General features: G+C 45.4%; 1 protein-coding gene across 1 annotated transcript in view; it reads right to left on the bottom strand.

Moving 5' to 3' along the window:
- Positions 1-353, bottom strand: part of CACNA1S (calcium voltage-gated channel subunit alpha1 S) — a 676496-nt gene extending 676143 nt beyond the window's left edge. The window contains exon 1 of the mRNA XM_075263101.1: positions 157-353. Within this exon, the coding sequence (XP_075119202.1) occupies positions 157-308 (152 nt within the window). The 5' untranslated portion in view covers positions 309-353. The remainder of the gene's footprint in view (positions 1-156) is intronic.
- Positions 354-18047: the final 17694 nt, after the last annotated feature.

Raw genomic sequence — 18047 nt, 5'->3', positions numbered from 1 at the left:
TTGTGATATTTTTAAAAACTTGAGTAGGTCTGCACTGTTTATAATTGTTCATAATTTCATTTAAAAAAAAAAAAATTATGAACAATTTTACAATTTTCCATTTATGCATGCAAATGACATTATACAAAGTTCATTATTTCATTTTTGAAAGGATACTTCCATTCTACAATACTTATGCAACCTTTTCTGAATGGGTTTTGGAGTCCTAAACAAAACAATGAGCGGGGAGGGCGTGGAGCAGGTGGTACTAAAGGTCTCTTCTTTTTCTTCTGTGTTCCCTCTTCAGCCACTGTGCCCTTAGGATCCATCTTTTGGTGTGATTGATGTTCTCGTTTGGTAATGTAGCAAGATCCTAGAATGGACATAAATCAATTATACAATTTATTGTACAATTATGTGAATATACTTGTCTATGAGTATGATGAAAATAACTGTTTAAAAGGATTCAATGCAAAAATTGTGATAGATATTAAATAACAACGTGCCCAAATGTGAAAAAAGCAAAAATAAGGATAGGTAGGTAAACTATCTAGGGACGTTTAAAACAAGTAACTTTATTAATATATTTTTTAAAAAGCATATCAAAACTTAAAGACCTTATTCTAGTAATCAGCCAGAAGATAAATATGTTACAAAACCAGGAGTCACCCGGGGATTGAATATAATACCACTGCCAGAGGGAGCCCCCCCCCCCCCCCAAGGGACAGGATGCTATCACTGCCTCTAATGTGTCAATGATCACTGATTACCCCCTACACCCTTCAAAGGGTAAAGACCAAGAGTCATCCATTACAAACTCAAACTACAGCTGCCTGATTGTAGTGCTAAAGCTGAAGCTAAGTAAACGTGATGTCTCCTGTCCAAACTAAAGCTGTACACTGTAGTCCATCAGAGCCAAAGCTGAAGAGTCTGAATAACTCCTTTTTCTCATAGATGCATTTCATAATGCTGGTTTCACATGACTCATCAGAGGCTTCACTGATCTAACTAGCAAGAAGGAGTAGGCTGACCACTGTCATCTGTTAAGTGTCTCTTTCAACCACCCCTCCTGCTCCCCAAGCGGCACTGATCTTCAGCCGATCATCATAGTATTGGTCCAGTGGAACAGGGTGTGTTGTTGAAGTGCTTTAGCCCTGGAAGATGGTAATATTTTGTTTAACGCTTCTGATTTGGTGAGGTTCGCTTTATAGCGAGAGACTTCACCAAATTTCAGGACTTCCATAATGGCAGGCAGACCTTCTTCTGGATTAGCGATAATAAATAGTAGATCATTTGCAAAAGCCGTAGCTTGTATTGTGAAATCTCCTACCGTAACCCCCTTGATTCTGGGGTCTTGCGTGACCGATTGAAGTAGGGTCTCTAAAACTAATATACTGTAAATAAGGTGGGCGAGAGATGGCAACCTTTTCTAGTACCATTGGTGATGTGGAATGTATCAGATAAAGTTCCATTATTTCTCAATTCCGCATGTGGACTTGTGTACAAAGTAAGAATAGTATCAATAAATGGTGTTGGGAACTCAAATTTCTTCAATGTAGCATACATGAAATCCCAAACCACTCCGTCAAAAGTTTTTTTCAGCATCCACCCCTAGGAGGACTAATGGCTGGTTGGAGTCTTTCGCTCAATATGAGGGGTAATGGCTTAGCTGTGTTATCTCGGCTAGACAATTATTACCTTGTAGCAAGGCATTACATACTAAGGTAAGTTGTGGAGCTAAGATATGCTGGAACTTTTTATAGTAAGTCAATGGATAATCATCTGGGCCTGGGCTTTTGCCTGCCAAAAAACTTTTAAGGTATGGTAACTAGAGATGAGCGAACACTAAAATGTTCGAGGTTCAAAATCCGATTCGAACAGCTGCTCACTTGTTCGAGTGTTCGAACGGGTTTCGAACCCCATTATAGTCTATGGGGAACATATACTCGTTAAGGGGGAAACACAAATCCGTCTCTGGAGGGTCACCAAGTCCACTATGACACCACAGGAAATGATGCCAACACCTCTGGAATGCAACTGGGACAGGAGGGGAAGCATGCCTGGGGGCACCTAACACACAAAAGACCCTCTATTACCCCAACATCACAGCCTAACAACTACACACTTTCCACATTCAAAAAAACCTCTATCAAAGTGGGAAAATACCTGGAAACCTTCTTTACTCCCCAAATGGATGGACACAAACCCCAATTTAAGCTCAACAAACAACCACCCCTTTAAATCACGTTCCCCATGACAACCACGGATGGAATAGACAATGGGAAATCCAAAAGCCCTCACCCTTAACTGTCATTTTGAGTCTGTGTGTGTGTGTGTGTGTGTGTGTGTGATGTGGTAAGACCTTCCAAAATTCACTTTTCTAGCCCTTAACATGAGCCCTTCCAAACAAAGTTACAGGCCCTTAAGCTGAGCTACCAGCAGAGATTGAGGCCCTTGGCATGAGTAGAGCCTTGCACCAGCAGTCTTTTTGGCCCTTGGAGTGAGTAGAGCCTTCAAAATACAGTGCTTTTGGCCCTTGGAGTGAGTAGAGCCTTGCACCAGCAGTGTTTTTGGCCCTTGGAGTGAGTAAAGCCTTGCACCAGCAGAGTGTTAGCTCCTTTAAAACTCTTTGCCCCTAAAACAGTGGTTCCAGAACCATCACTCTCATTGTGTTGGATTGATGCAGTGGATTGGACTGAGGACCCAGACATTGACCTTCATTTTGACTGTCAAATTGATAACATTTTGGCATCAAGTCCTGGGGGTAACTTTGATTTAGATGACCGCAAAGGGGGAGAATTGGCTGCAACCACTACTAGCGGTAATGGTCCTCTAATATCGGACTTTACATTACCTATACAGGGTTCTGATCAGGTGTTAATTGTCCAAACAACATGCTCCAGTACTTTAGATGTAGATCAGAAACCACTTTCCCTTCCGACACCAGATTTAACCAAGCTTCACCATCATCATCCTGCTGAGATGAAGCCACTAAAGGAAACCTTGCCTTCAAAGGCATGTCCTGGAGCTGCGACTGAGCCAAATGTAAATACAGAGTCCTTTTGAACTGAACAAAATTCACCAGCAGTGTTTTTGGCCCTTAGGGTGAGATGAGCCTTGCACCAGCGTGTGTCCCGTAACATCAGGCGGGCACTAAATTCTGCGCTTTGCACAAAAGTTCCACTTGACCACCGACGCGTGGACAAGTGCATGCAGCCAGGGACGCTACATCTCAATTACGGCACACTGGCTGAATGTAGTTGAGGCTGGGACCGAGTCGCAAACTGCAGCGGCCTGCCTTGTCTCCCCGCCCAATATTCCTGGCAGGAGTGCTGAAACACCACCCTCCTCCTCCACCCTTGAATCGACCCCAGCTACTGGCGTGGGGAGACGTCAGCAGGCCACGATGAAGCTTATCAGCTTGGGGGACAGACAGCACACTGCCTCCGAGATGGCTGGCTGAGATGGCAACGTGTTTTTCCCTGCTGCACCTGGGGCCAGGCATTTTTGTTATGTGTGATAACGGCAGGAACCTGGTAGCGGCTCTGGAGCTTGCCAGCCTCCAACACATTCCATGCTTGGCCCACATCTAACTTAGTGGTGCAACGTTTTTTTAAAACATACCCAAATATACAGGAGCTACTGGTGAAAATGCGGCGCTTGTGCTCCCACTTTCGCAAGTGTACAGGAGCCGCTGCTAGCCTCAAAACACTCCAGAAACGCCTACATCTGCCCGAACACCGGCTGTTGTCCGTCGTCCACACATGCTGAAACCCTACATACCATATCTTGACCAGAGTGTGTGAGCTGCACAGACCTTTGATGGAGTTCCATCTACAAAACCCAAGGGTTCCTCAAAGTCAGCTCCCTCAGTTTCTGCACCATGAGTTTCCAGGGGTGGCAGAGTTATGGCTAGAGGCAGAGGCATGGATAGGGGTGATGTCTAGGGGCAAAAGCAGTGTGGATGTGGAGGCAAGCTAAGCAGCAAAAACTGGGGATACAAGCATAGGCATGGACTGGGGTGATGTCTAGGGGCAAATGCAGTGTGGATGTGGAGGCAAGCTAAGCAGTAAAAACTGGGGGTACAAGCAGAGGCATGGACTGGGGTGATGTCTAGGGGCAAAAGCAGTGTGGATGTGGAGGCAAGCTAAGCAGGGAAAAAGGTGGCTAGAGTCAGAGGCATGTCCAGAGTCACAGGACAACTGCATGACAGAAGCTAGGCCTGAGCCAGCAAGGCCCAAGATGCTCTCTTTTCTAGCCTCCTCCACTCCAGCAAGGCCTACATCTGCCCAATGTCCACACACGCTGAAACCCTACATACCATATCTTGACCAGAGTGTGTGAGCTGCACAGACCTTTGATGGAGTTCCATCTACAAAACCCAAGGGTTCCTCAAAGTTAGCTCCCTCAGTTTCTGCACCATGAGTTTCCAGGGGTGGCAGAGTTATGGCTAGAGGCAGAGGCATGGATAGGGGTGATGTCTAGGGGCAAAATCAGTGTGGATGTGGAGGCAAGCTAAGCAGCAAAAACTGGGGATACAAGCATAGGCATGGACTGGGGTGATGTCTAGGGGCAAATGCAGTGTGGATGTGGAGGCAAGCTAAGCAGTAAAAACTGGGGATACAAGCAGAGGCATGGACTGGGGTGATGTCTAGGGGCAAAAGCAGTGTGGATGTGGAGGCAAGCTAAGCAGGGAAAAAGGTGGCTAGAGTCAGAGGCATGTCCAGAGTCACAGGACAACTGCATGACAGAAGCTAGGCCTGAGCCAGCAAGGCCCAAGATGCTCTCTTTTCTAGCCTCCTCCACTCCAGCAAGGCCTACATCTGCCCAATGTCCACACACGCTGAAACCCTACATACCATATCTTGACTAGAGTGTGTGAGCTGCACAGACCTTTGATGGAGTTCCATTTCCAAAACCCAAGGGTTCCTCAAAGTCAGCTCCCTCAGTTTCTGCACCATGAGTTTCCAGGGGTGGCAGAGTTATGGCTAGAGGCAGAAGCATGGATAGGGGTGATGTGTAGGGGCAAAAGCAGTGTGGATGTGGAGGCAAGCTAAGCAGAAAAAACTGGGGGTACAAGCATAGGCATGGACTGGGGTGATGTCTAGGGGCAAAAGCAGTGTGCATGTGGAGGGAAGCTAAATCAACAAAAAAGCTGGGTAAAAGCACAGGCATAAACTGGGGTGATGTTTAGAGGTGAAAGCAGTGTGGATGTGGAGGCAAGCTAAGCAGGGAAAAAGGTGGGTAGAGTTAGAGGCATGTCCAGAGTCACAGGACAGCTGCATGACAGAAGCTAGGCCTGAGCTAGCAAGGCCCAAGATGCTCTCTTTTCTAGCCTCCTTAGAAAAATTCCCCCATCGAGGCCACGTTCCTCAATGGGGGAGATAATTTCTAAATGTATAAATCGAGGACAAACTGAGTGTGGTTTTCACACTTTGCAATGCGACTCCCCATCTCCCAGGCCTTTCATTCCAGGCTAAAGTACAGCGCAACCCACCCACATGCCCAAGGCTTCAACGGCCTCATCTCAAATATTCTAGCCCAAGAGATGTTGGGGTCCCGGCTTGTGGACACTCTGCCCTTTTTGGGCCTGCTGGCTACTGCGCCACCTCAGTGTGCCGTCCACACCAGCACTTTTCCTCAAACATGAGGCGGTCCCTAAGTTCAGCGCTTAGCCCAAAAGTTCCACAGGGATGCTACCTTTCAATCTTGGCACAGTGGTTGAATGTACTTGAGGCGGGGACCGGGTCGCAAAATGTGGTGGACTGACTTGTCTCCCCACAAAACATTCCTGGGAGGAGGGCTGAAACACCACCCTCCTCCTCCTCCTCCTCCACCGTTAAGTAGACCCCAGGTACGAGCTGGAAATGCTGCAACACTTGCGTGGGGAGACGTCAGCAGGCCCTGTAGAAGCTCATCAGCTTTGGGGCCAGACAGCACACTGCCTACAAAGTGAGTCATGCCATCCTCGATGACACGGCAATGTGGTTTTTGACACTGCACCTGGGCCCAGGCATGTTGTCATGTGTGATAATGGGTGTAACCTGGGATTGGCTCTGTAGCTTGGCAGCCTGCAACATGTTCCATGCCTGGGCCACGTTTTTAACTCATTGCTGCTAATCTTTTTAAAAAAGTACCCCAATGTTCCTAAACTACTGGTGAAAGTGCGGCGTTTGTGCGGATAGTTTTGAAAGTCTATAGTAGCCGCTGCTATCCTCTATGCACTCCTACAACGCCTGTATCTGCCCAAACAACGGCTGTTGTGCGACGTCTCCACACTGCTGGAACTAAACATATCATCTGTTCAGCAGATTGTGTGAGCAGCACAGACCTTTGATGGAGTTCTGACTCCAAAACTCTAGGGTTCATCAAAGTCAGCTCCCTCAGTTGCTCAACCATGAGTGGCCATGGGTGACAGACTTATGTGAAATCCCATCCCATTCATTGCACTGGACACAAAACATTATGCGCTCATTACAACTCCGGATATGGAAGCTGTGTTAAGCAGGGTGCAGGGTACAACACAGACCAGGTCCGAGCACCAGGAACAGGTGTTAGAAATACTGCAGCATCCGCCATTTCCTTCAAATTTTGTGGTTGTGGACCCGCCACCGACTTTTCTGGACCTCAGTGGGGATGATGAGACACAGTTGCCATTAGGGCAAGCTGTGGTTATGTGCGGTTTGCAGTAAGGGCACAGTGCACAATTGGAAGAGGAGTTGGTGGACGATGAGGCCACCGACCCCACATGGACAGGGGTGATGTTTAGGGGCAAAAGCAGTGTAGATGTGGAGGGAAGCTAAATCAACAAAAAAGCTGGGTAGAAGCAGAGGCATAAACTGGGGTGATGTTTAGGGGCAAAAGCAGTGTAGATGTGGAGGAAAGCTAAATCAACAAAAAGCTGGGTAGAAGCAGAGGCATAAACTGGGGTGATGTGTAGGGGCGAAAGCAGTGTAGATGTGGAGGGAAGCTAAGCAGCAAAAACAGTGGGTAGAGGCAAAGGCTTGCAAAACTCTAGGCTGGTGGAAGACTTATTCCTAGGTCTGGGACATGTTAATGGCCCCCATGGACAAATTACCACCACTCAGGGGTCTAGTGTCACCAGGAGGGACAAGTATAGGCGCATGTTGTGGGAGTACCTGGCTGACCACAGCTCTGTCCTCTCCGATTCCTCTGTTCCCTAAACTTATTTTCTAATAATTTCTGCAATACACATGTCCTGTGAAGTTCCCTTGGGATCTCAGAGGAGTTGGCCTCAGTGCTGTTCATCTGAGTTCCCTTGGCAATTAGCTGTAAGAGAACCCTGGAGCTGTATTAAGTGAACATAGCATCCAGCATGGCTAAATGCATGACAAAAATGTTTACCACTTACATGCATGGTAACTTCAGTGCTGGAGTTGTCAATGGACAGTGTAAGGGGATTAGCTGAGGGATCGCTGTCTTAACCACTTTTTGGCACAAAATGAAAGTCCAAAGCCAAGTATGGTGCAAGGATATGATGCAAGGATACCTACACATCTGTCTCTGACACATTGGGGAGTTCACCCTCATCCGCCCTTTTGGCCTGCACCATCATGCGCCTCTTCCGAGCCACTCCACATCTCCCAGGCTTTTCATTGCAGGCAGAAGTACAGCACAACCCACCCCCAGGCCCAAGCCTTTAACAGCCTGATTGAAAAACTTCTGGCCCTTTAGATGTTGGCGTTTAGGCTTCTGGATACCCAGGCCTTCCGTCAGCAGATGGCAGCTGGGGCACCTGCCTATGCTGGGCCTAGCCGTTACTACTTCTCTTGGTGTGCTGTCCCTGCCTTGCACCTGCATGTGTCCCATAACATCAGTCGGGCACAGAGCTCAGCGCTTTGCTGCAAGGTCCACTTGACCACCGACACATGGACAAGCACCTGTGGTCAGGGATGCTGCTTATCTTTAATGACAGGCAGGGTGAACGTAGTGGAGTCTGGGCCCGGGGGTGCAAATTGGGGTGGCCTATCTCCTCTCCCACACCAAAATTCATGGCAGGAGTAGACTGAAACCCTACTACACTGCAACCTCCACCCCAGCTACTAGCGCCTAACGCTGTAACACTGGCATGGGGAGATGTCAGCAGGACGTGCTGAAGCTCATCAGCTTGGGGGACAGACAGCACACTGCCTCCGAGGTCAGGGATGCCATCCTGGCTGAGATGGCAATGTTTGTTTCCCTGCTACACCTGGGGCTGGACATTTTTGCTCCTGTGATAATGGCCGGAACCTGGTAGCACATCTGGAGCTTGCCAGACGCAAACACGATCCACACATGGCCCACGTTTTCAACTTGTTGGTGCCATGTGTTTTTGAAACCTACACCATTGTGACTGATATACAGGTCAAAGTATGTCCATTTTCGTAAGTGAGACGTAGCCTCTGCTAGGCAGAAAACATTCAGAGCACACTCCTCTCATCTTCACACCGTTGACTGGCGGAGGAATACGAGGGGGATGGAGTGGCATCTGATGTCCCTGTCCCACATGAGGCTAGAGGGTGCACTTCAGTGCATCCCATTGCTTCACCACAGATGGTGTGAAGGGGAGTGGAAAATGGAGGAAATGGAGAGTGACCCTTACAGTTGGGGCCAGCAAAGGCATGCCAAGTAACACAATGGCACACATGGCTGACTTGATGTCTGGTTGCTTTTCAAGAGTCTAACGCATACTTCATATCATGGAAAGCAAATTATACTAGATTTTTGCAAGCCTCGAACCCCGGTATAGGTCTAATGTCTGTTCCTTTGTTATATTAGGGGAGAGGAAAAAAAAAACTTAAGTGATGTGTTTAGCATACATAGACTGACTAATGACTATTAATGTGTATGCCACTTAGTGTTGTTGGGATTATGCACCGTCACAACCTGGCTAAAGCTTCTATAGCTGTTAATAAAGTCAACATAACTTTACAGTATCCAAAAGGACAGCTGGTACTGACAAGACAAATGTCAACAAAAGCTGTGAGCTCTGAACACCCACAGTGACTTTGCGGTCATCATTATAAGGGAGCGGGTGGTAATAAATAACTTGGCAGTGCCTAAAACCCAACAAGCTTACAACTATATTTACATTAAGATACACAAATGACACTTTTTAGGAGCATGTCATGAGACAAGCTCATAAGATCTTCCTTTGTGCAGTGCTATTTGAAAGTTAATAGCTGCCTTCATTTTATTTAAGGAGAAGGTGCAGACAGATTAGATTTAGAACATGTTGTCTTCATTGTCAGAATCCTCTATATAGGTAATGGGTTTTTTGGGCCAAGCTGTCTGGGAACGAGCTAGTGCAGCACTGACAACCTGGGTGAGTATGGCAAGAGCCTGAGATGTAGGGTGAATGTATCCCCAAATTATTTGGGGAATTACCAGTCAGAAACTGGCACTATATGCCAATAGCAAGAATTGAGGGTGGCATGAAAGCCCCAATATATTTTTTCAATTCCCAGTCAGACCCTGGCACTATATGGCAGTAGCAAGAACTGAGGGTGTATGTAGCCCCAATATATTTTTTGAATTCCCAGTCAGACCCTGGCACTATATGGCAGTAGCAAGAATTGAGGGTGTATGTAGCCCAAATATATTCTTTGAATTCCCAGTCAGACCCTGGCACTCTATGGCAGTAGCAAGAATTGAGGGTGTATGTAGCCCCAATATATTCTTTGAATTCCCAGTCAGACCCTGGCACTATATGCCAATAGCAAGAATTGAGGATGTATGTAGCCCCAATATATTCTTTGAATTCCCAGTCAGAACCTGCCACTATATGGCAGTAGCAAGAATTGAGGGTGTATGTAGCCCCAATATATTCTTTAAATTTCCAGTCAGACCCTGGCAGTATATGGCAATAGCAAGAATTGCGGGTGGCATGAAAGCCCCAATATATTTTTTCAATTCCCAGTCAGACCCTGGCACTATATGGCAGTAGCAAATATTGAGGGTGTATGTAGCCCCAATATATTCTTTGAATTCCCAGTCAGACCCTGACACTATATGGCAGTAGCAAGAATTGAGGGTGTATGTAGTCCCAATATATTCTTTGAATTCCCAGTCAGACCCTGGCACTATATGGCAGTAGCAAGAATTGAGGGTGTATGTAGCCCCAATATATTCTTTGAATTCCCAGTCAGACCCTGGCACTCTATGGCAGTAGCAAGAATTGAGGGTGTATGTAGCCCCAATATATTCTTTGAATTCCCAGTCAGACCCTGGCACTATATGCCAATAGCAAGAATTGAGGATGTATGTAGCCCCAATATATTCTTTGAATTCCCAGTCAGAACCTGCCACTATATGGCAGTAGCAAGAATTGAGGGTGTATGTAGCCCCAATATATTCTTTAAATTTCCAGTCAGACCCTGGCAGTATATGGCAATAGCAAGAATTGCGGGTGGCATGAAAGCCCCAATATATTTTTTCAATTCCCAGTCAGACCCTGGCACTATATGGCAGTAGCAAATATTGAGGGTGTATGTAGCCCCAATATATTCTTTGAATTCCCAGTCAGACCCTGACACTATATGGCAGTAGCAAGAATTGAGGGTGTATGTAGTCCCAATATATTCTTTGAATTCCCAGTCAGACCCTGGCACTATATGGCAGTAGCAAGAATTGAGGGTGTATGTAGCCCCAATATATTCTTTGAATTCCCAGTCAGACCCTGGCACTCTATGGCAGTAGCAAGAATTGAGGGTGTATGTAGCCCCAATATATTCTTTGAATTCCCAGTCAGATCCTGGCACTATATGCCAATAGCAAGAATTGAGGGTGGCATGAAAGCCCCAATATATTCTTTGAATTTCCAGTCAGACCCTGGCACTATATGCCAATAGCAAGAATTGAGGGTGTATGTAGCCCCAATATATTCTTTGAATTCCCAGTCAGACCCTGGCACTATATGCCAATAGCAAGAATTGAGGGTGTATGTAGCCCCAATATATTCTTTGAATTCCCAGTCAGACCCTGGCACTATATGCCAATAGCAAGAATTGAGGGTGTATGTAGCCCCAATATGTTCTTTGAATTCCCAGTCAGACCCTGGCACTATATGCCAATAGCAAGAATTGAGGGTGTATGTAGCCCCAATATATTCTTTTAATTTCCAGTCAGACCCTGGCACTATATGGCAGTAGCAAGAATTGAGGGTGTATGTAGCCCCAATATATTCTTTGAATTCCCAGTCAGACTCTGACAGTATATGGCAATAGCAAGAATTGAGAGTGTATGTAGCCCCAATATATTCTTTGAATTCCCAGTCAGACCCTGGCACTCTATGGCAGTAGCAAGAATTGAGGGTGTGTGTAGCCCCAATATATTCTTTGAATTCCCAGTCAGACCCTGGCACTATATGCCAATAGCAAGAATTGAGGGTGTATGTAGCCCCAATATATTCTTTGAATTCCCAGTCAGACCCTGGCACTATATGCCAATAGCAAGAATTGAGGGTGTATGTAGCCCAAATATATTCTTTGAATTCCCAGTCAGACCCTGACACTTTATGGCAGTATCAAGAATTGAGGGTGTATGTAGCCCCAATATATTCTTTGAATTCCCAGTCAGACCCTGGCACTATATGGCAGTAGCAAGAATTGAGGGTGTATGTAGCCCCAATATATTCTTTGAATTCCCAGTCAGACCCTGGAACTATGTGGCAGTAGCAAGAATTGAGGGTGTATGTAGCCAAAATATATTCTTTGAATTCCCAGTCAGACCCTGGCACTATATGCCAATAGCAAGAATTGAGGGTGTATGTAGCCCCGATATATTCTTTGAATTCCCAGTCAGACCCTGGCACTATATGCCAATAGCAAGAAATGAGGGTGTATGTAGCCCCAATATATTATTTGAATTCCCAGTCAGACCCTGGCACTATATGGCAGTAGCAAGAATTGAGGATGTATGTAGCCCCAATATAATCTTTTAATTCCCAGTCAGACCCTGCCACTATATGGCAGTAGCAAGAATTGAGGGTGTATGTAGCCCCAATATATTCTTTGAATTCCCAGTCAGACCCTGGCACTATATGCCAACAGCAAGAATTGAGGGTGTATGTAGCCCCAATATATTCTTTGAATTCCCAGTCAGACCCTGGCACTATATGCCAATAGCAAGAATTGAGGGTGTATGTAGTCCCAATATATTCTTTGAATTCCCAGTCAGACCCTGGCACTATATGGCAGTAGCAAGAATTGAGGGTGTATGTAGCTCCAATATATTCTTTGAATTCCCAGTCAGACCCTGGCACTATATGCCAATAACAAGAATTGATGGTGTATGTAGCTCCAATATATTCTTTGAATTCCCAGTCAGACCCTGGCACTATATGCCAATAACAAGAATTGATGGTGTATGTAGTCCCATTATATTCTTTGAATTCCCAGTCAGACCCTGGCACTATATGCCAATAGCAAGAATTGAGGGTGTATGTAGCGCCAATATATTCTTTGAATTCCCAGTCAGACCCTGGCACTATATGGCAGTAGCAAGAATTGAGGGTGTATGTAGCCAAAATATATTCTTTGAATTCCCAGTCAGACCCTGGCACTATATGCCAATAGCAAGAATTGAGGGTGGTATGCAGGCCCCTATATCTTTTTTGAATTACCAGTCAGAAACTAAATGTCTGAAGGTAGGCATATACAGTATATACAGAGAAATGGAGTGTTAGATGCAAAATAGATGGAAAACAGAACATAAACAGTTTTAAAAAAACACATATGTATCAGTTCACAGGAAAGTTCTCTGGGTTTATGGCTTCTTTGATCAGTGACGTGGTGTCTAGTGGTTATAAAAGGCCATAAAACCCTGGGCCTGGTTTAAACCTTGTTGGAGAGTGCATAAGGTCGTCATAAGTTTAAACTCCCATATGAGGCGATCTTTTTTGTTTCTGAAATTCCCCCTTAGTACCAGGATCTTCATATCCTGGGTCATATTATGATTTTGATTACAGATTTTTGATTACAGATTTTTTTAAACTGTTTATATTCTGTTTTCCATCTATTTTGCATCTAACACTCCATTTCTCTGTATATATATGCCTACCTTCAGACATTGTGTTATACCATCCTGATGAAGGGACCTTTATAGTAGTCCCGAAAGCTCGATATGTCATCAAAAAACTTTTTGAGTTAGCCATTAAAAAAGGTATCAACTACTGAGGACTTCTCTCAAAAAATTTCTTTCATTTCATATCCACTGGCTAACACGGTACAAGGATATATTTTTTCTTTTACAGTCAGAAACTGGCACTAAGATAAGATAAGATAAGATAATCCTTTAATAGTCCCACCTTGGGGAAATTTCAGCGTGTTACAGCAGCATAGTAATACAGATACAGGATAATACAGAGTAATATGTTACAGACGTAGACACAGATAAGCTGAGAAGAGAAGATATACTAGGAGTCCATGGCAGCTAAGGAAAAACAGAAGAGAAAGAGGAAGACCTCATGGTCATCCTCATAATCATTAGTTCTCTGTGCGGAGAGCTCTTCGTTTGGTCTGATGTAGATTATACAGCCTGGTCGCGGTTGGAAGGAAGGACCTGCGATAGCGCTCCTTCTCACACTTGGGGTGAAGCAGACGGTCGCTTACAGTGCTGCCAAGTCCCATCAGGGTCCCATACATGGGGTGGGATTTGTTCCCCCGCATGGAGGTCACCACAGACAGTATCCTTCTGTCACCCACCACCTGTACTGGGTCCAAGGGGCTCCCCAGGACAGAGCTGGCCCTCCTGATCAGCCTGTCAAGTCTATTTCTGTCCCTGGTTGATATACTGCTTCCCCAGCAGGCCACACCGAAAAAGATGGCTGAGGCAACCACAGAGTTGAAGAAGGCCCTAAGAAGTGTCCCCTGGACTCCGAAGGCCCTCAGCCTCCTGAGCAGGTAGAGTCTGCTGTGGCCCTTTCTGTGCAGCGCCTCCAGGTGATCAGCCCAGTCTAGTTTATTATTGAGGAGCACGCCCAGGTACTTATAGGTCCTGACTATCTCAATACATGTTCCTTGGATCTCCACCGGGGTCGGAGCACCTCTCCGTTTACTAAAGTCCACCACCATCTCCTTGGTCTTCCCAGTATTAATCCTGAGCTGGTTCTGCTGGCACCATTCAACAAAATCCCGGTTTAAGTCTCTGTATTCCCTATCATCGCCATCAGTGATAAGGCCGACTATAGCAGAGTCATCGGAGTACTTCTGTAAGTAACAGCTGGATGAGTTGTGCCTGAAGTCAGCAGTGTACAGTGTGAAGAGGAATGGGGCAAGAACTGTACCTTGAGGTGCCCCCGTACTACAGATCACAGTGTCAGACACACAGTCCTGGGCTCTCACATACTGAGGGCGGTTTGTCAGGTAGTCTAGGATCCAGTTGGACAGGTGATGGTCCACACCACCAAGGTTCAGCTTCTCCCTCAGTAGCCCTGGCTGAATGGTGTTGAACGCACTGGAGAAATCAAAGAACATTATTCTCACAGTGTTCCCGGGTTTCTCCAGGTGAGAGAGAGCTCTGTGAAGAAGGTGGATGATGGCGTCATCTACCCCAATGCCTGGCCGGTAGGCAAACTGGAGGGGGTCCAGAGCGGAGCTCACTAGGGGGCGTAGGTGTGTCAGGACCAGTCTCTCTAGGACCTTCATTAGGTGTGATGTCAGTACTACAGGTCGGTAGTCATTGTAGCCCATCGGGTTGGGTTTCTTTGGGACTGGTACCACGCAAGATGTTTTCCACAGTTGAGGTACCACCCCCAGCTTCAGGCTCATATTGTACATGTGCGTTATAATACCACACAGCTGGTCACTGCACATTTTAAGAACTCTTGCGCTTATACCATCAGGTCCCCCCGCTTTGTTCGCTCTAATATTCTTCATTTCCTTACACACCTGAGACTCCTGCAGGATCAGATAGTCAGATTGCAGTTGACCGCAGGTCGGTGGGGGTTGGGTCTTGGTGTGTGAGGGGAGGGCGGTTAGCTGACATGCTGGTGGGGGGAGCATTTGCTTGGAGTCGAATCTATTGAAGAATAGATTAAGCTCGTTAAGCCACTTCCTGTCCCCTACTGTTCGGTGCCTTGTCTTTTCCTTGTGTCCTGAAATTGCCTTAAGGCTGTCCCACACCTCGGAGATTCTACCCTCCCCCATCTGTAGCTCCATCTTCCGTCTGTAGTTGGCTTTCCCTTCCCTGATCAATTGTCTCAGCTGTTTCTGAACTGCCCCCAGGCCATCTTTGTCCCCAGACCTAAAAATTCTCTTTTTTTTGCTTGAGGAGAGTTTTAATCTCAGAGTTAATCCATGGTTTGTTATTGGAGAAACACCTCACCTTCCTAGTTGGTACCGTGCTGTCCACACTATATGGCAATAACAAGAATTGAGGGTGTATGTAGCCCCAATTCTATTGTTAGTGGAATTACAGTGTATTCAAGTTAGTTTCTGGGGTGGAGGTGGGGGTGCACACTGTTGGAACGTGGATCGGGGTATATAGGGTATATGGGAATACACTTTCAGTGTATTCCATTCAGGATTCTCAACACTGTGGAAAGCTGGGTTGTGCAGATTGAGCCTGTCAATGCCACGTTACACTGACAGGCTTCTCCCTGGAATTTAGCTCTTAAAAGAGCTGTTGGTTCTCTTCTCCTTCCTATCCTATTCTATCCCTGCCTACCAGAATCTAATCCCTAGCTAAATGGACAGAGACCTCCGTGCCCGGTGAATTGCAAGCTCTCTCTGACTCGAAGATGGCCGCCGCTGTTCTTCTGAATCAGAGGTCACATGTTTTCGGCAGCCAATGTGATTTTAGTATTTTTTTTTAATGTCCCTGTTGTTGTACTTCCTGTCGCACCTCCCCTGCGCTGTAATTGGTGCAAAAACGGCGCCAGGGAAGGTGGGAGGGGAATCGAGTTTTCGCGCACTTTACCACGCGGTGTTCGATTCGATTCGAACATGGCGAACAGCGTGATATCCGATCGAACATGTGTTCAACATGTGTACAACAGTCGGGCACATGTGTGGCATGGAGTTAATAGTGAAATATTCTGTGAGATGCTTGGACAAGGAATCTATATTTGTAACACAGTCCAGTACTAACTTGTTTAGTCTCCACGACCACTGCCCTTGAGGAAGCTGTGTCATGACTAGGGCTAGGAATGTAGGTGTAGTATCACTTTTTTATTTCACAACAATGTACCTAAAAATGATATTTTGTTACAAAAATAGCATTTTCTCAAACAGCAAGGTAAACCAGACAAAGTAGATCTGTCTCACAGTTAACACCACACATCCAAATCACCAGATAGGTACTAATATAATCCACAGCACTGATGAAAATACATAAATTAAAACTTAGCGTTTAATAAATACCCCTAAAATCATTACAATAGTGATATATACTGTACATACAAAGGTGAGGATGAAATGCAATACCTATTCATGGACAGTTGGTAGCAAATGACAACAACGGGTATAATTTGTATCGATCTTACCGCATCCAGTGTCATCTAAGGCTTGTAGGTCACCTAGGTATCCCTGTTATACCGTATGAAGACTCACCCTTTATGCCCCAAAAATACTCCCATCCTTACAAGGGCAGTATCAAACTGTACCTGAAAAAAACGTCCCTTTACGTCCCTATGCATTTCAAGGTATGTGCGTACCTCTCATCAGGGGACCTATCTATACAAAACAACATACATATACTATAAGTGCTAAATAGCCCCTACAGATATACATTCACACAAACTGCAACACAGTGGTTCCAGAGTTCAGTGGGTAAAGAGGGAGGAGAGTTCGGTCTGATGTGCATGCCCTACACAGGGTTTGTGATTGTGTTCACTCTAAGTATGCTCAATTTAACCGATTTGTGGGTGAAATGAAAAAGTATTGTTAAAATCGCTGTTTCGAATGCAGTTGTATCGGGAAAGTACAGGTTTACCTTTGCCTCCCAATCCTGTGGTCACACATTGGAGAAAGTGAGTTAGTACTGCCACATTTTACGCTGAAAACTTTAATGCTTTAAAGGGATTCCTAGATAGGCTTGATGCCAAGGATGCAAAAAGTGAGAAAAGAACTCTTTAAAGTTCATGAATTTAAACATGTTGTTAAGGCAATGAAGATACTATAAACTCAAGGCATGACACTGCAGGATCAGTGGAATATCTTACAAGAAGTGCAAAGGAAAGTCAGAGTTTGCTGAAGGAAAGCTTGAAGCATCAAGTTCAGACATTTTAGCACTTGTTAACTATTTTCTAACCATGGAAAACCTGGAGTTTTGCATCAAGACAAAACATGCACCACTTACGTCAATCAACATAGAAGGTAAACATTTGTTCAAAATTTGCAAAATCAGTTGTTTATACTGTAGGTTAACTGTATTTTTTAGAATAAAACTTCCAAACCTATGCTTAAGTGCCACCTTTTTCCCATCTTTTCTTACTATTTTTCTCACCATCCCACCCAACTTTTTTGAATTTTTTTCCACCTACAAATCCTAGCTCTAGTCATGACAATGGACACTGAGATGGGGGCATGGTCAGGAACTGTGATAGTCTATATGCGAGTTACTAGAGAGGGGTAATAGTTCCTGCGAGATGAAAATACAATCTAGTTTGTCTTAGGCGTGACCAGCATGAGAGTAAAAAGTATAGTCTTTGGTGGTAGGGTGATGAACATCCATCACCTTCAAATCTTGGATGGAAAGTGTAATGTCCAGAAACTGCTCGTGTCATTCCCTTTAATAGTCCTTGCAGACCGAGATGGTATGGACATTTGCATATAAGGTAAAGAGTTTCCGCCCCCTTCATTCCTTCTATATATTACCAGAGCCAGCACACAGGGGGTCTATTAATGCGCCATCTTGTGGATGTTTTCGTGAACTACACCTGCCTATACTTTGCCATTGTAATTTGAGTTGTCAGTGTAAAGGAATGTCCAGTATGATCAGGTGACCTTCAGGACCAATCAAGCTCCCTTGAATGGTCTGGAGGAGCAGGAGTTACAGCCCCCTCTAGGGGGTTTGGGGACCTTTTGTCTTTGTTTTTGTTTTTTTTTGGTGCACCCCACAATGTGTTA

This window comes from Leptodactylus fuscus, chromosome 2, assembly GCF_031893055.1.
Source record: "Leptodactylus fuscus isolate aLepFus1 chromosome 2, aLepFus1.hap2, whole genome shotgun sequence".
Classification (NCBI taxonomy): domain Eukaryota; kingdom Metazoa; phylum Chordata; class Amphibia; order Anura; family Leptodactylidae; genus Leptodactylus; species Leptodactylus fuscus.
This window is presented reverse-complemented; position numbering and strand designations above follow the sequence as displayed.